The following is a 16,827-nucleotide window of genomic DNA, read 5'->3' as shown; positions in this document are numbered from 1 at the left end:
TGAGTCGAGGTCTCGCGCACAACACTGCACGCATAGAGTGGGGCCGGTCTGGAGTGGTGTCGTTGGTCGTGTCGTGTGTTAGGGTGGTACCTCGGTGTGTGTGCTGTAGGAGAGCCTGGTGGGGTGAGGGTGCATAAGGTTGAAGATGGCCGTCGCCTTGCCCAGGTGCAGCGCTTTGCAATAGGACAGCAACGCGCGGTTGATTACGAACACCTCGAGCTCTCGACCTGTGTGTGTGTGTGTGTGTGTGTTGCGGCAAGCCAAAGCCGAGCCACAGCGGTTCGGGTGTTAGCTATAACCGAGCCGCCACTGTTGTGCGGCCGACATGCATATTGCTAGGCGGCATACCGGGGTGATCGGCATTGTAGTTGCCCACAAACATGTTGAGGAAGTCCGGGATGGTCTCTTGGAAGTGGATGGCCTGGGCGATCCGCATGTAGTGGGCCGGCGACGGCTTGACAGGGTTCTTCTTCTCTCGTAGCGCCTTGAGCACTCTGCACATGTCGGCCAGCGTGAGTCACACATTAGCAACAGCGCCGCACGACTCCAGAGCCAATCGGCACCTACCGATCCAGCTGTGCGAGCCGAAGGCCGGGTAAGGCAAGGTCCATGATGGTAGTGGTCACGACCACTTGGTGTTGGTCAAACTGAGTGAGCAGGACTTCGATCGCGGGTTTCACTGCATCAAGAACAAGTCATTCATGGTCAGTCGCAGGGCACCACAACGCCGCAGCGTGGTCACGCGTGCAGGTGGTTGTGGTCCACACGTGTCTGCCGAGAGAAGTACCTCCGGCCGCGCGGTAGAACTGGAGCAGGGAGCGGTAGCCACCGACGTTGCTGGCTCCGTGGCCGGCGGACTTCTTCAAGAGCTGGGTAGCGAGGGTTGCCAGCCGATAGGCATCAGGCAGCACCTGCGGGGTCAGCGTACCCTCTGACACCATCGCCGACATGCAGCGCACAAGGAAACCGAGCGTGTCCGGGTGCGGCTGGTAGGCGCTTCCGGAGCGTTGTGGTGTCGGCGTGGTCGGCGTGGTAGTGTCGCCAGCTGGACGTTGTGGTCCTCGGTGCTGGAGGGCGGTGAGGAACGGACGCACGCCAACCTTCTCCAACACCCCTCGCACCAGGGCTCGCATCGACGCATCGGCCTTGGTCGCTGCACTCGTAATCCACACGACACACGGCGCGCACACACAACGTGAACTACGTCAGCGAGTGCGGTGCGTACGCACGGCCGTGGCCTCGGGTTGGCGCGTACCGGAGCGGTTGAGCAGGTCGAGCGTGTGAATGATGGCCGGGGCGTCCAGGGTGCGGGCGTGCTCGGCCAACAGGGCGCGATAGGCCCCATAGTAGGCGTAGGGTCGAGCGAGCAGGGTTGAACCCTCCTCCTCCATCTCCTCGTGCAGCGCGTAGAGCACGTCATCCACCTCGCTGGCTGTCTCCTTGTCCTCGGCCGGACTGTGCTGTTGCTGTCCAGCGCGCTGCGCCTTAGCCATGCCGGCCTCGCCTTGCTCATCGATGACGGCCAATCGCTCGATCAGGTGCTGCAGGGCCTTGATGTCGTTGAGTCGAATGAACTGAGCGAGTAGAATCAGCAAGATGCCCCGAGTGTTGGCATCTGCGCTCTGGTCGATCAATTCGAGCGAACGATGCAGGATGTCGGCTCGGCCAGCATTGCCTGCCGCCACCAACATGCCCGCTAGGCGGGTGGGTGAGGAAACGCGAGGCCGTTGTGTAGACTGGCCAGCATGCTTCATCTCGCGCGTAAATCGCTCCATCTCGGCATCGAGATCGATGGCCGCATAGTGGGGTGGGGATGTGGAGGAAGTAGAGGTTGAAAGAAAACGTGAGAAAGGGAGCACAGGGCGGCCGCGATGAACTGAACGAAGCGTAGATGGCATAATATCGCGGAAATGCGATCGTGCAATTGGTCGCCCGAGATCGCCGAACACCACTACCGAAGAGGAAGATGCGAAGGAAGAAGTTGTAACGCAGCGAGTGCCGCCAGTCCGGGCGATCAAACGCGAGGCCATCCCAACCAATTGTGCAAGTTGTTGCAATTTATGTTTGATTTTCAATTTCCGTCAAGTGAAGCAAAGAAATAAATGCAGAAAAACCAGTTTTATTTGGTGAGGCGACCGATGGATGCTCAAACCCTGCGAAGGGGCTTCAGCTCCTTTTCAGGCTGCCTCTCGCCGATGGTGGTTGTGGCGATGCTCCTTCTCATCGCCCACGTTGCCGATGCCGACGTAATTCAGGCCCGCATGGATGAGAACAGCGCCAACAAATTGTTCTTCATCTCCAAGTTTTGCTACTCGACTACAGGTGCTACCATACTTCTCTGGTTCCATCTTGAATCGAAATAATAACTAACAAATAAATAATAAATAATCTTCGTGGGACTAGGACTGGGCGCACTGCGCATCAACACGTGGCACGTGAAGAACGACACAGACCTTCGACTGCTCTTCTTCGATGATGGCCTTTGGGAACAGGTCCACCATCATCGCCTTACCTGCCAGCAAATAAGAGACAAGGTCGCCACACTCTCTGCCATAGCCTTTGAATGTTGCTGCTCACTCGTCTTCTCTCGCTCGCAGGTGGACGGCCTAGCGTCTGGGCAAGCGGCCTTGCGCGAGGGCACCAACCTGACATTCAACATAGCCGCCCGCTCGCGACCCCGATACTGGTTTGCGCACATTCTCACTCACAAAAGCCATCTCCGCACAATGATTGTTTTAAGCTGACCTTCTGTTCTGCTTGATCAGGTATGCAGCGTTCTCGCGCTGTGCTCCGGGTCCGATGAAGTTCGACTTCGAGATGCAGTTCCTCAACGGTGGCCACTGGTGGGACCAACAATTCTCTGTCGACCAACAAGGTACAACTAACAATGCCACGCGATTAAATGTGTTGGGCAGCACACTATGCTGACGTGCACATGTTCGCCAAATCACTCCTTCAGGGCTGTTGGTGATGTTCATTGTCTACTTTACCGTCTACGCTATTATCAACCTGTGCAACTTTGCATATATCTATACCAGGCCAGCCACCACCCGAGTACGAGCGCTTCGCCCTGTCACCTGTCACGACCCTTTGTGCTTGAAATCATTCCCCTAGGCGTCTTGATTTGATTTGCTAATTTCTATTTGTTCGCACAGCTGTTCAAGCTCTTTGCGCTGGTGGCTCTGCTTGAAGGCACCTCCAAATTTTGCTATTTGGTCCACTACGGGCTCTACTCCAACGATGGCATCGGCATGTCCAGTCTCGCCAGCATGGGCGAAGGTACTCATATATGTGCTCCTCCTACTCCTCAGCGCGTGTTGTCATATGCTTACTAATGCACAACCACTGCGCAGTGTTGAATCTGGCCGTAACGCTGGGCTTAATGGGCATGCTGGTGCTGTTGGGCCGTGGGTGGGGTCTGAGTTCACTCAAGCTCTCCCATCTCAGCGCCAATATGTTCATCCTGATCACCATCTTCTACGTCCTCTACGTCGCCTTCTTCCTGTGGGGTGATATCAACTACGACCCTGAATCCACCGATGTGCGTTCCCTCTCTTTCATCACTCACACGCCACGCCTCCTTGGTTGACGTTCGTTTTCCACCCATAGATGCCGTTCGAGACCGCTCCCGGCGTGATCGAGCTGGTGCTACGCATTGCGATTTGGGTGTTCTTCATCTTTGGCATCTGCGTGCTCCTGCTCGACAAGAACGTGCCAGTCGCACCGACCAGAGACGAAGAAGAAGAAGATCAGGCCGCTCACTCACAGGAGCGGCGCCACAGCGTGGAAGCCGAACGCGATGACGAGGAGCGTCTGCTTCGACGACCGCGACGCAGCCGAAGACGCCAAGGCAGCGAGGCGGAGGCTGATGAAGAGGAGGAGGAAGAGGAAAGGGACGACGAGCCGAGACACGAAGAACGGCGAGACGTGGAGCGCCCGGACACTTCATCTCATCCACCTGCGTCTGACCACCACGGTGCCTCCCTGGAATCAGCCGACAGACTAGAAGCCAAGAAGCGATTCTACCTCGGGCTGGCCATGCTTGGCAGCCTCTGGTTCCTTAGCGTGCCGCTGATGGTCGCCTTGAGGTACGCATCCACCACCGCCACTACACGACACGCACAACGCCAATGTTGACGTGATGTGCCATATGTGACTGTGCCGCTGCAGTGAAAGTTTCCCTGTGTACTACCGACTGAAGGCCGTGGTGGCTTTGTCCTACACGGTCAACTTCGTCGTCATCGCCATCTGTTCGCTTTGGCTCTACCCCGAGCGCGACGGCCTGTACCTCATCAACGGTGGCGGCGTCTTCCTCGATCTCTCCTGGCCGTACATACGCTCCCTCCCGCACAGAACCGACACTTGGACGTCGCCTGCCTCTTACGTGTTGCGTTGCGTGCAGGACGTTTGGCGCGCGAGGCGGAGAGTGGCAGGAGATCCAGTCGCCGCTGCTCCCCAACAGCACAACGCCCTTGTCGTCATCATCATTGCCAGCGGTCGCCTCCACTACTACCACCCTGTCAACAGCTCCGCCTACGACCTCCTACACCAACGAGGTCGCGCCTCGACAGCCCGCCGGCGGCCGGACAGCAGCAACAGTGCCCGCAACAGGCAATGCGCAGGTGGTCTACGATTCACTGTAGGCCTCGGCCCGAGCTCAAAACGGAGTACGTCGTGAGAGACATGCGAACAAGGGCACGCACTCACTTCTTCAACATTTAAAATTCAAACCAAATAGTATTTCCTTTTCCTGGCAAGTGCGTGTCTATTTAGGGCAAAGGCGGGGCTTGGCGTCACCAGAAGCCTAAAGAAGAAGGTCCCTTGGGGAGAGTGCACCTTTCCCTTCCTTCAGCCTGCGCCGTATTGCTTTTACTTGAATCTCTATTTATTTATTTATTTATTTTAGATTTTTTTAGCTCTGTCCCTCCTCCCCCCTCCACACACTACCCCCGCCAGGTATGTCCTTCACCTCGTGGAGGAACTGCCTGGTTCGAATACGAGTAGGATGGACAGGCCAGGGTGAGCGTCTCAAGGTGGTGGCCGCCATGGTGGTGGCGCTGGTGGTGGCCACCACCTGCCTGCTGGGGATGCTCCACCACGATGGACCGGAGCACTCGTGCGCCTTCGCCGCCACAGACTCCTGCCCGACCTTTGCCAGCATCACTAGTCGAAGCCTGCGGGTCACTTGGCGGCCTCCCTCCAGGGCCTCCCTTGTGCGCCGCTACGAACTCTACACGGCCGAGACCTATGCCAGCGCGGGCGAGGGCGGCTCGAGCCCGCCCACCAAAGTCTACAGCGGGCTCAAGCGGTCCGTGGAGCTGAAGGATCTGTCGCCCTCCACCAGCTACAACTTCACTGTGAAGATCATCGGCCACCAGGACTCGATCCGGTCTTCGTGCTGGCGCTTCACCAGGACGCTGGGCGAGGAGCACGGCAACCTCCTGGCCAACCCGTCGTTCGAGGAGATGGGAGGGCCGCTCACACCGCAGATGGACTACGGCGACCAGCCGTTCGCGGCCTACTGGGAGCCGCTCATGATGCCCTACTCACTCAAGCTGCTGCCCAAGAGAGGGCGGACCTGGTACACACACAGCAACGACGCCCCAAACAAGCGAGCAGCCCATCAGTGGGTACCTGCCCTTTCTCTTGTGCCCGCTTACTTGCCCTTGGCGTGCCTGCACACGACTCACTACACGCGACACATGACACACGACACTCAACACACAACGCAGGTATTTTTGAACCACACGGAGCCGACCAAGATGTTGCTGTCCGGTTGGAGCAAGGCGAGCGAGGTGAGTGGCGAGCCTGATGACGGCTACAGCGTGTACATGGACCTCAAGTTTGTGGACGGCACATTTGCCTACGGTATACGCCACACCATGTGGTCCTTCTTGTGTGACGTCTTGCTGACTCGTGGCTGTCAGGGATAAGCTTGAACTTTGATACCGGCACACATGACTGGCAGAGACGGTGTGCGATAGTCTACCTGGACAAGCCCCTGTGGAGCGCCTCGGTGGCAGTCCTCTTCTCGGAACACACAGGGAGTGTGTGGATGGATGACATCGCGTTGACAGCCAATTTTGGTACCTGCCCAGTTTCACACCACAACGCACCACCAGGTTTGGCAACCTCTCTGACCAGGGTGCGCCAGTGGAGAGCATGGAGCCGGAGTGCCGCAAGCTGCACAACGTGCCGTCGATCTCCTTGGGCTGCTGTCCGACACGAGAAAGCATCCTGGCCACCGACACTCCGGTATCCCTTGGTTTATTCTTCGTGGCCTAGCAGCGTGACTCACATTCGTGCGGCGCCCGCAGGAGTCCGACGACGTTGCGATCGCGTCGCAGATGACGATCGACCGATTACCGGTGCTCGAGAGCATGGCCGAGAGCTGGGCGGGTCCCATATCGGCCGTCATCCTGCTGTCGAATCCCGAGGCCGAGCTCAAACAGATCCACAGCCTTCGCAATCGGTCCGCGGTCATCCGCAAGAACGTCGACTTCCATCTCGTGCACGGCGAAGAGGTACGCGTGCCGCGTCGTACGCTTAGTGGTCTCATGGCTTGGGCGCTAATGGAAGCAACAACATTGTTATCGACCGCGCAGAACGTCTATGCACTCCACACTTTGGGCCTGTACCCGGTCAACTCCCTGCGCAACGAAGCCGTGGTAAAGAGTCGAACGGCGCACGTAATGGTGTTGGACATCGACTTCATTCCCAGCCGAGACGCGCGGGAGAACATCCTGTACTTACCTGTGATGATTATTGTCTGTATGTGTCGACTGGGTCCACTCACCATATTTTTGCCACCACCATGGTCAGGCGGTTGTGGGACCAGCTGCACGAGCCCCAAACGGTGTTTGTGGTGGCTTCGTTCGAGATGGACGACTTCAACATGCGAGACGTGCCGCACACCAAGGACCAGTTGCTGCGGATGGTGGCGCAGGACCGCATAAGGCAGGTGCACAAGGACAAGTGGTTCCCGGCGCACGGACCCACAGACTACGAGCACTGGTACAGCACCCGCGAGCTCTACCAGGTGCCCTACCAGCGCGACTACGAGCCCTACTACATCGTACGCAAGGACGTGCCGCTGTACGTTGCCGCCACCTTCAGTCTTTGGTGTGGTGCCTGTGCATTCTTGGCTCGAGAATTGACACCCAGAGGGTGGTCGGAAGGTGGGATGAACGGTTCGTGGGCTACGGCTTTGACAAGGTACTGCTCTGATCAAACACGATTGATGTGTGGGTTAAAAAAAAGGCTGATAAGCCAATTGACACGTTGTGCAGGTGTCGCACAGCACGGAGTTGAACGCCGCGGGCTACTCGTTCTTCGTGATGCCGGACACGTTCATCATCCACGCCGAACACGGCGTTCCCGGATGGCGAGGCAAGGGCGATTTTGTACGTCTCTGTCTCTTCTCCATCACCCTTTGCGCTCCTCGAAACCGCCCTGACGTGCTGGCTACAGGTGCGGGTGCGGGTGTGGTTCAACTACTACTCCTTCTTGGGCGAGATGATGCTGCGACACAGCACGGAGGTCCAGCCTCACTCGCACTTTTACGAAGGTACTCCTCGCCTGATTTGAATGATTTGAATGAAGGGTGGCTGATGAAGACGTTCGACCTAGGCCGGGACTGGGCCGAGGAGGAAGGGTCCGTGGTGATGGCAGGTCCGGTGTACGCCACGGGGCTCATGGCCAGCCTGGTACTCTTCGCCTACGCCGTCACCCGTTTCGCCCGCTCCCGCAGGACAGGGCGGTCTTTGTGACAACTAAAATAACCTATAAAATAAAAAACACCGATAAAACAGCGCAACGAACGCCAGGTTTTGTCTTTCGACCGAAAGAAAAATAAGGAAAATAAGGCAAGTGAATTTTTTACATTCTGCCTATGGTGGTGGAAATTCGAGGAATCCAAGTGCGGAGAGGAGGCGAAGAAGGACAGACATCTGCCGGCAGTAGTGGAGCGAGGCACAAGATGAAGCAGCAGGAACTGCAGGTTGTGCTGCTCCGGTCCCTGATTAGCGTGGCGACGGCGGCCGTGGGCAGTTTGGCCATCGGGTACCTCCTCCGCAGAATCCTCGCCCCCAAGACGAGCGATGCCGATGTCCAGTCTGCACTCAAGAAGCTCTACGAGATCGAGGTGCCGATCCTCCTCACATCTCTCCTGACCAAAATCGATTAACTTTTTCCATCTCATTTTTCATCATTTTATTTTGATGATACATTGCAAATTTGTGTATCTTGTTTCTTTGTTTGAAACAGAGGCAAAGAGGAAGGGAGGTGAAGGAGCTGACCCTCACGGAACACGAGTGCGAGCTCATCAAGGACGTCGTAAGCCCCTCCGAGATCGACGTGGACTTCAACTCGATCGGCTCTCTCGAGGACATCAAAAGTACCGGCTCCTCCGCCTGCCGTGTCGTGCGTGTCGTGTGTGTCGTGTGCGGTGTTGTATGTGTGTGTGTGTGTGTGGTATCTGACAGCCTCGGCAAACGCGCACGATTGCCAGAATCGCTGCGGGAGGTGCTCCTGCTGCCCATCAACCGGCCGGAGCTCTTCGAAGGCCGACGCAGCAAGCTGCTGCAGCCGCCCAAGGGAATCCTCCTCTACGGTCCTCCGGGTATGCACATGTCGCGCTTGGTAGCTCACGTGGCTCTCCCAGTCAATATCCTCATGGTCTTCATGCTCTCTTCTTCTTCATCCACGTCATTGGCAGGCACCGGAAAGACGATGATGGCCAAGGCCATTGCCAAGGAGGGCAAGCTGGCATTCATCAGTACGCTCTCGCGCGCGCGCGCCCCGACTATGATGAGTGCTGTGAGTGTGTACACGCTGACCCTGTTTGGTTCCCGTAAAATGCAGACATCAATCTTGCCACCATCCTCAACAAATGGTATGGCGAATCGGAGGTAAAACAGCCCAACTCGCTCGAGTCCTAAATGGCGCGTCGCTAACACGCACACGACACGACACGACACGACCACGCACAGAAAATCGTGCGATCAATTTTCACGCTGGCGCACAAGCTGCAACCGTGCGTGGTGTTCTTCGACGAGGTGCGCCACCTGCCTTCCACCCGTGGCCCTGCTGTCTGCGCTGGTCTGATCAAAAAACGCGATTAATCATCCACCTCGCCTGATGGTGGTGTAGATGGATTGCTTCTTCCACAACGGAGCGTCGGCGTCGGGCAGCCAGCACTCCTACCACATGCAGGTCGAGTCCGTCTTCATGACGTACGCACACCTTCTGTCCCTATGTCATCGTCCTGCCGTGGTTCTGGGCCTGACCTACACCACCCCCCTTCTCTCTTTCCTTTCTCTTTTCTTTCGTTTTCGTTCTTTTTCTTCTCCTTTTTCTTCTTCTTTTTTTGCTTTCAGGCTGTGGGACGGCATCGTGACGGACAGCAAGTCGCGGGTGATTGTGATCGGGGCGACCAACCGGCCGTACAACCTGAGCGCGGCCATCCTGCGCCGCATGCCGCTCCAGTTCCTCTTCGACCTCCCCAACAAGGCCCAGCGCGCGCAGATCCTCAACGTGGTACGCACCTGCGCGCGCGTCTCGGGTGGTGTGCTTGTTGTATGGTGCGCTCACTCGCTGCTGCCGCCGTCGCCGCCACCGCAGGTGTTGGCCAACGAGCCGCTGGCGCCGGGCTTCAGCATCGACGCGCTCGCGCAGCTCACGTCGGGTTACTCCGGCAGCGACCTCCAGGAGCTCTGCAAGAAGGTACGGCTCGCGACGAGGTCGACGGTGGTGATGATGACGAAGGCGACGGTGATGATGGTGATGATGGTCTCACACGCCTCTCCTGCTCCCCGGGTGCGTCAGGCTGCTGTGGCCCCGCTGCGCCACTTCCTCGAGGAGGAGGAGAGGCGACAGACGGCGACTGCCACCACCACCACCACCGGCTCGGACACGCACGGCCTGCGACCCATGCACATGCAGGACTTCATCGAGGCCATGAAGGAGGTACTCAATACCCCTCCCTCGTGCGTGTCGTGTGTGCGCGCGCGCGTCGTGTCGTGTTGCGTATTGCGTGCCTGTGCTGACGCGACGCTCGCGATATGATGGGTCAGGTGGCGCCGACGGGGAAGAAGGCCAAGCAGTACCACAACTTTGCGCAGAAGAGGGAGCGGGGTGGAGCCAAGCCTGACGGCGATGACGACGACAACGATGAAGACGAACCCTCCGGGGCGTCGATCAACATGGCCGACGTCTTGCAGTTCTGGTCGGCTATGATGGGCGGCGCTGCTGCCCGCGGCAGTTCGTCATCGTCGTCGTTCACCAGCACCGCGCAGGAGAAGAAGAGTAGCAAGCCCAAGATCGAGGAGATCGACGTGGACGACGAGGGCGTGGCGCTACTCGACGAGGAGGAGGAGGGGGAATACGACGAGCGGATCGAGAAGTGGAGCAAGCGATTCGAGGGCAAGGATGGCGCGCGATTGCTGGAGCAGCTGTGCGGGCTCGTTGACGTCGACCCCTCCCAGCCCAGACCCGTCGTCCTCAAAGAGCTGGCCAAGGTACGCACGCCACACCTCACTCGCACACACGACGCACGACACCCAGACATATACATGTGTCAAACTGACTGTTGTGCCTTCATCGCAGCACTTCCTGGACTGAGCAGGCCGCAGCTTGTACACCAAAAGACACGTCGGAAAAAGAAAAACATGTTTTTGCCGCACTTTGCCAAACCAAACAACAACCACGCGTGGCTTGAAAGGTTTCGGTTCTTCTTTTTCTTCTTCTACGACCTCCAGAAGCCAAAGAAGCCCTTGGCCTTGGTCTTCCTCCTCTCGCTGAGGTCGGGGAACTCGACGGCCGAGAGCGCCAGATCGAAGAGGACGGGCTTGCACGGGATGGCCTCGAAGTCGGGCGGGAAGTCGATGAGGTTGCCCTCCTTGACCCTGCGCGGGTCCAGATCGAACGCGTCCAGGTTGAGCACGGCCTGCCCCTCCTTCGTCGTCTTCTCCTTGTCGCCGGCCGCGTCGGTTTGCGTCTCGGCCTGCGGCTGCGACTCGGCAAACGCCTTGGCCTGCGAGGCCGCACGCTTGCCCTTGACCCTTCCCTGCAGAACCTTGAGTGACTTGATGTCCTCCTGCAGTCCCCACAAACACAACGTTCAGTGAATGAGTGCGACGTGTGCGGTGTGTGCTCAGACGTACGGTGGAGGGAGGCGAGCATTTGTCGTGATGGTCGAGGGCCGACTTGGTGTAGTCGATTGTTCGCTGGAGGAGGGCCAGCGTCTCGGGCCACTTGGAGGCGTTATAGTACGAATGGGCCACATAGAAGCACCTAACAATTAAGCCATGGCCGACTCGTGTCAGTGGCCATTCACCTCCGGGGGGAAGAGAACGGGGCGAACCTGAAGGCCTTGAATGTGAGGAGCTTGGCGGCGATGCTCTTGTGATACTCCTCGTCCTCCGAGTCCCTCAGTTCGCTCATTTCGTTCACGTTCTGGATGATGGTGTCGTACAGCTTGATGATCTCCTTCGGGCCGGGCGTCCTCTGCTTGGGATCTGATGCGATACGACGGTCATCGAGGATGAAGAGAAAAAGAACGAAAAACGAAGAACGAAGAACCAAAACAGCGCGTTAGACGAACCACGCGGCGTCGGTGTGTCGTGTCGTGTCGTGTCGTGTCGTGTCGTGTCGTGTCGTGTCGTGTCGTGTCGTGTCGTGTCGTGTCGTGTCGTGGGAGGCGGCGGAACCTTTGGTTTCGGCCTTGCCCGTGAGCGAGGAGACGAGGAGCAGGTTACGGTCGACGGTGCGGGAGAGCTTGGTGTGGCTCACAAAGTCAAAGAGGAAGCGCAGGTCCGACTCCTGGCTCTCAGTCTTGACGTTCTTCTTGGAGCCCTGGAACTGCCGCAGCTCGTCCCGGAGGATGTTGAGCGCGTCGTTGTAGATGATGAACGTCTTGTCGTAGAGCTCCAGCTTGGCCTCCAGCGAGTCCAGCTTCTCGATCTCAAAGATATTGTCCTGCGCCGACAGGACCAGCTCCCGCAGCTTGTCTGTCCATATGCCACGTCACACACACCACACACCAAGCCCGTTGAGTCCTCGCATGCATCACCGCACACGCGCACACGCACCACCGCACACACGCACATGACACACGCGTTACCGCACACGACGTACCATTCTTGATGGGCACGGTCTTGCCATTCCAGGTCACCTCCCGCATGGCCTCGCCTTGCTTCTTCCTGAGGTCGGTGAGGACTTTCTGCACGTCGTGTGCGTGTGCGTGTGTCGTGTGTGTTTCGCGATGATGAGACGACCCTCGAGAGCGAGCGACAGACACGACATGAGGTGGAGGAGAGGGGAGCGCGGGCGTACGTCGAGCTTGGCCTGGAGGAGCACGTCGGAGGAGGCGCCCTGGGCGGCAGCGGTGCCGCGGATGCCGCTGAGGTCCTCGCCTTGGGAGAGGTTGTAGTTGCAGAATCGGATCGTGGGGTCGATCTCCTGCACCCGCACCTTGAACGTCTCCTGGGTGTCGGCATCGCCCACCTTGCTCAGGTTGTCGTAGATCGTCCTACATCGCGCAATGACACACACACGACACACGACACACACACACACGACACGCACACACACACACACACACACGAGGAATGCGATCAGACGCGTTGCGGTTCGGGGTCAGAGGGAGCACGGGCCAGGCCTTACCTGGCGCGGGTGAAGCTGTCGAGGGCCTGAGCCCAGTCCTCCTCCTCGAGGCGGAGGTTGCCGGTCATCCAGGAGGCGTAGGCCTCGGCCTCGAGCTTGGTCTTGTCGTCGGCCGTCTCGGCGCAGAGGGCGACCAGCTCGTTGCACGACTTGACCGCCTTCTTGAGCCGGCGCAGCATGTGGAATCGGGCGCGCGGGTTGTCCTGCTGCTCCTTCAGCTCCATCGCAAGACTCCACGACCTCTCGGCGCTCATCAAGGGGAGCAGCAGATGCCTATGCAGAAGAAGCAAAGAGATGAGATCGTGATGATGATGGACAACCAGGTCACAGAACAGTAGAGAGTAGAATGATGATGCCCCACAGATTGTTCAGAGATTTGTAAGAATTGATTGATGTTGGAGGGAATTGGAGGCGCACTTTTGTTGGGTGACCTGCTGTACATTCAATCGCTTCTGGGTGAAACGGCCCTTGCCGTGGGTGAAGCCCAGAGTCTTGCGCAATCGCGTGAGTCTACGAGCGCAGTACTGCCTGTAGCGCGCGTAGTCCCCATGACGCAGGCCATGCTGGATCTGGGCTGCCTTTGTCATGTTCAACACTACATGCCCGCGGGGGGGGGTCAGCGAGATGACAGAAGTGCCACTAATTGACGAAGAAAAAGCTCGTCTTGATCTTGAATTAATGGATGGAAAAGAGTACGATCGATGGAAAATTCGTGTTTAGGGGTGGCAGGCTTCGTCTGCTCCACAGCAGGCGTAGTCGCCACCGCCTGATCCTGGGTGCTGCTCGATTTGTTGGCCTCCATGTTTGCTCCGATTGATGCAGCGTGGCAAAAAGAGTCTTTTATCTTTTCTTTTTTCGTTGTTTGACTGTACACGTCAGCATTGACCACAACACAGCGAGGCAGTTCATCAACGGAAGATGAAACTTGCACTTGAAGATGGAACCAACAGAAAAGCGGTGCGTGTTGTTGAGAGTGTGAAGCAACAATTCTTTACAATGTGGGGTGAACTCTAAAGCTCCACCGCGTGGCAGCAAAACAGGAGCGCGGAGGAGAAAGGGAAGGAGGGGTAAGGATAGGAGCGAGAGGAAGAAAGACGTGGTGCGCAGGAACACGAGTGGCGAAGAGCGTATCACTTATTTGTTCCAGTTGAGGTAGGTGATGTCTCCGAGGCGCCTGGGCCTGATGCAGTGAACGAAGCCGAAGAGGATGCCGAGGCCGATGCACAGACTGCCGACAACGATGTAAGCGATACCTGGTCGTGTGCAGACGAACGAGAAACGTGAGTCGAGCTAGCCAGCGAGATGACAATGCGCGCGTGCAAGAGCAAGGTCGGTTGAAGAAGAAGAAGAAGAAGGGTTGCTGTACCAAGGAAAGGATTCTTGCCGCCGAGCCAGCTGACGGTCGAGAGCACGACGTACTTCTTGCCGTCGAACTTGGCCGTGGGGTAGTCTGCATTCATTCACACAGAGAGAAACACGAGTGGCATGTGTTAAGTATCGCGGCCTGTCAGCCCGAGGCCAGCGTCGCGAGAGGCGCGTACTGTTCTGAATGGTGACGGAGTAGTTGCCCGGCTGCAAGTCGGTGTTGATGATGCGGTAGAGCTTCTTGAACGTGGGCAGACCCGCGGTACGCATCCACACGACAAAGTCCTCGTCCTCGAAATCGGAGATCACTCTGTACGCAACGGCGAACACGTTGTATGTGACATCTCGTTCTTCGCGCGCTCTCTCCTCAAAACGGGGTGCTGGCCTTACCGGATGCCGGGAACGTCGGATCCAGGGTTCTTGAACTTATGGTCGAGATCGGAGCTCCACGCGATGCCCTTCTTCTTGAGCGGCACCAACTTGTTGTTGGGATACCTGAGGGCGAATGTATCTGATGGTGGTGGTCTCGAGGTCAGCGAGCCATCCCAGTATATGAACAGCCCGCGGCCGACAAACAACGTCCAAGCTCGAGGCTACGAGAGAGAGAGGTTGAATACCGTTGAAGTAGCTCTTGGCGATGAGACCGCAGGGCAGGAAGAAGTTGTTCTTGTCGGAGGAGCCGTCCAGGGATTTCACCGGGTCACAGTCCTACACATCAACCGCACCACAGCACACACCACGCGCGAGGGTTTGAGTCACGACGTCGCAGCTGCAGCAGAGGCTGGGATGTGGTGGAAGTGTATGGGTACCTCGATGTCAGACTTGCTGGTAACCTTGTTGCCGCGCAGCTGTTGGTCGTTTCGGGACTTGACATAGCGTCGGTGGTTCTGGTAGTAGTTGGTGAGCTTGTAGTAGAGGTAGACTGGCTCTTCCATCTTTTCCTTGATGTCGAGCGTGACGGTGCAGATCTCTCCGATCTGGCAGTTATCGTCGTAGCGAGTCTCCACTTCTACCACCTGCGTGCGGAAGAAGTTAGTGCCGAACGGACTCGCAACCGCAAGGTGGGGATGGGCGGCCACAACGTACGTTGTTGGAAGAGATGAGCATCACCACGCCAACGGGGACGAAGATGATTCCAATCACGAGGAAGGTGATGATGACCGGGATGGGGGTGAGAATGGGCTGGCATGCCTTCAGTCGCTGCTGTTTGAAGGCCGTATCTGATGAAGACATGATTTAAGTAAAGCCCTCTGACCGCAAATCAGCGCAAATTGAGGATTAGAGGGCGTACTGGCGGGCCTCTTCGATTTGTGTTTCTTGGGCTGCGTGGGGTCATCAGACTTACAGCAGAATATCTTCCTCATGGTCGCCGACATGTCGCGCTCTTTCGATTAGGAAGATGATAGATTTGAGTCGCGCCGAGATGAACAGCTGGGGGTGTCGTTGAAGTCGCTTCCCCGTTCGTCCGATTCGTCCAATAATTTTTGAATTAAATGTATCAAATAAATAGGCTCTACTCTAGCGGTGTGGAGAGAAGAGAGTAACCGATCGAAGAAGGGCCGTATAGCAGCGCCTTCCCAGGTTCGAGAGGAGAGAAGCAGAGGAGGTGAAGTAGAAGCAAAAGTCAAAATCGAATGTCGGGCCGAGAAGGCAAACGAAGAACTTGGCGCACAAGAGAGACGGGCAAGACCCAGGAGCGTCCCGCTGGAAAATTCGTGGATTGGCCCTCTTGTCCCACAGCGCGACCGAGAATTCCTGCGAAAGAAAAAAACAACCCGACCGTGAGTGCGGTCTTACTTGTCCTTGTGGACCACCATCCTCCACACCTTGGCCTGGTCCGGAGCGTGTGTGATGCGATCATCACCGCCTTGGGAGGCAGCCGATTCACACCGCTTCAGTGCTCACGTTGGCTGGCGACAGTTTTTGCCATTTTTTTTTCAAACTAAATATAATACTTAAAACGAGACTTTGGCGCCATTATTTCAAGGTTGAAACAGATCTGGGGAGAAGGTGACTCCCGATTGCCGGCGACCACCGGAAGAGGATCATTTCGAGGATCACCATGAAGAGGGTTTGTTTTCTTCCGTTCCGTTTCGCCCCTCTTTAAATTCCCAGTTTTCGTTTGGCGGCCCGCAAATCATTTCATTTCATTCCTTTTGTGCCATTTCTTTTCCCCTGCGCAACCTCTAGGCTCGTCAGAGGTGAGCCAATACATCACGCTCAACCTGAGCGCTGAGATTGTTTTGTAGCGATGCCTGTTTTTTTCTCTATTTTTTAATTATCAATCATCTTTACTGATGAAGTAAAACATGTGCTCTCTTGACAGGTGCGGGCGGTGAAGAGGCGACACAAGAAGACTGAGCAACGAACGAAGCGCAAGTTCAGCGCGGCTGCAGGGAAGCAGACCTGGCGTAAGAAGCGCAAGGCTGGCATGGAGGAAACGGCCGAGAAGAGCCAACAGAAGATGAAGGAGGCGGAAGAAGAGGCAGAACGGAGCCACACCGACGAAGACGACACCAGCACCGATACGAGCGAAGACGATCGTGGTGTAGAGAGCACCACCAAGCGGGCGTCACGTAAACGACAGCGAAACGGCCAAAATGTAAACGACAGTGAAAAAGAAGACGAAGAAGAGGAGGAAGAGGAGGAGGACACCGATGAAGCCACCGATAGCGAGGAAGACAAACGATCACAGACAGCCGCGAAGGCCAAGAAGAAGGACCGCACGTCGACGTCGCGATCTCCAACGGCCGCCAAGAAGAAGAAACTCCTCAAGAAGACGCCCGACTTGTCGTCATC

The 16,827-nt window shown here is 57.1% G+C and overlaps 7 protein-coding genes across 7 annotated transcripts in view; 4 read left to right on the top strand and 3 right to left on the bottom strand.

Annotated features, from left to right (window-relative positions):
* Positions 1 to 78: 78 nt before the first annotated feature.
* ACA1_018810 (uncharacterized protein) lies at positions 79 to 1,691 on the bottom strand (the record flags this gene model as incomplete). Its single annotated transcript, XM_004358246.1, has 5 exons — positions 79 to 227; positions 349 to 494; positions 568 to 679; positions 788 to 1,153; positions 1,256 to 1,691. The coding sequence occupies 5 exons, from the start codon at positions 1,689 to 1,691 to the stop codon at positions 79 to 81; spliced, it is 1,209 nt and encodes a 402-aa protein (XP_004358303.1).
* A 504-nt stretch (positions 1,692 to 2,195) lies between these two features.
* Positions 2,196 to 4,643, top strand: ACA1_018800 (uncharacterized protein; the record flags this gene model as incomplete). Its single annotated transcript, XM_004358245.1, has 10 exons — positions 2,196 to 2,322; positions 2,404 to 2,492; positions 2,598 to 2,686; positions 2,766 to 2,875; positions 2,960 to 3,054; positions 3,156 to 3,279; positions 3,354 to 3,541; positions 3,610 to 4,088; positions 4,171 to 4,329; positions 4,403 to 4,643. 10 exons carry the CDS (start codon positions 2,196 to 2,198, stop codon positions 4,641 to 4,643), a joined length of 1,701 nt encoding a protein of 566 aa, XP_004358302.1.
* A 402-nt stretch (positions 4,644 to 5,045) lies between these two features.
* On the top strand, positions 5,046 to 7,776 carry ACA1_018790 (fibronectin type III domain containing protein; the record flags this gene model as incomplete). Its single annotated transcript, XM_004358244.1, is given in 12 exon segments — positions 5,046 to 5,630; positions 5,754 to 5,868; positions 5,928 to 6,022; positions 6,145 to 6,255; positions 6,318 to 6,524; positions 6,606 to 6,745; positions 6,823 to 7,095; positions 7,179 to 7,215; positions 7,290 to 7,403; positions 7,471 to 7,567; positions 7,603 to 7,731; positions 7,751 to 7,776. 12 exon segments carry the CDS (start codon positions 5,046 to 5,048, stop codon positions 7,774 to 7,776), a joined length of 1,929 nt encoding a protein of 642 aa, XP_004358301.1.
* Positions 7,777 to 7,978: 202 nt separating this feature from the next.
* On the top strand, positions 7,979 to 10,620 carry ACA1_018780 (ATPase, AAA domain containing protein; the record flags this gene model as incomplete). The annotated part of the gene is made up of 12 exons (XM_004358243.1): positions 7,979 to 8,143; positions 8,266 to 8,395; positions 8,510 to 8,620; positions 8,717 to 8,776; positions 8,863 to 8,909; positions 8,991 to 9,056; positions 9,151 to 9,233; positions 9,378 to 9,537; positions 9,622 to 9,723; positions 9,826 to 9,966; positions 10,074 to 10,517; positions 10,606 to 10,620. The coding sequence occupies 12 exons, from the start codon at positions 7,979 to 7,981 to the stop codon at positions 10,618 to 10,620; spliced, it is 1,524 nt and encodes a 507-aa protein (XP_004358300.1).
* A 124-nt stretch (positions 10,621 to 10,744) lies between these two features.
* Positions 10,745 to 13,465, bottom strand: ACA1_018770 (signal recognition particle 68 kDa protein; the record flags this gene model as incomplete). Its single annotated transcript, XM_004358242.1, has 9 exons — positions 10,745 to 11,095; positions 11,163 to 11,292; positions 11,363 to 11,516; positions 11,709 to 12,008; positions 12,136 to 12,220; positions 12,334 to 12,529; positions 12,664 to 12,936; positions 13,081 to 13,258; positions 13,360 to 13,465. The coding sequence occupies 9 exons, from the start codon at positions 13,463 to 13,465 to the stop codon at positions 10,745 to 10,747; spliced, it is 1,773 nt and encodes a 590-aa protein (XP_004358299.1).
* Positions 13,466 to 13,797: 332 nt separating this feature from the next.
* Positions 13,798 to 15,404, bottom strand: ACA1_018760 (cell cycle control protein; the record flags this gene model as incomplete). The annotated part of the gene is made up of 8 exons (XM_004358241.1): positions 13,798 to 13,916; positions 14,030 to 14,113; positions 14,205 to 14,338; positions 14,419 to 14,539; positions 14,646 to 14,736; positions 14,838 to 15,044; positions 15,115 to 15,248; positions 15,320 to 15,404. 8 exons carry the CDS (start codon positions 15,402 to 15,404, stop codon positions 13,798 to 13,800), a joined length of 975 nt encoding a protein of 324 aa, XP_004358298.1.
* Positions 15,405 to 16,459: 1,055 nt separating this feature from the next.
* Positions 16,460 to 16,827, top strand: part of ACA1_018650 (helicase associated domain containing protein) — a gene marked incomplete at both ends in the record, with an annotated part of 1,978 nt that continues 1,610 nt past the window's right edge. The window contains one exon of the mRNA XM_004358240.1: positions 16,460 to 16,821. Within this exon, the coding sequence (XP_004358297.1) occupies positions 16,460 to 16,821 (362 nt within the window). The remainder of the gene's footprint in view (positions 16,822 to 16,827) is intronic.

This window comes from Acanthamoeba castellanii (assembly GCF_000313135.1).
Source record: "Acanthamoeba castellanii str. Neff unplaced genomic scaffold scf7180000083912, whole genome shotgun sequence".
In the NCBI taxonomy this organism is placed as follows: Eukaryota; Discosea; order Longamoebia; family Acanthamoebidae; genus Acanthamoeba; species Acanthamoeba castellanii.
The sequence above is the reverse complement of the archived record's forward strand: the minus strand, read 5'-3'. Positions and strand labels throughout refer to the sequence as shown.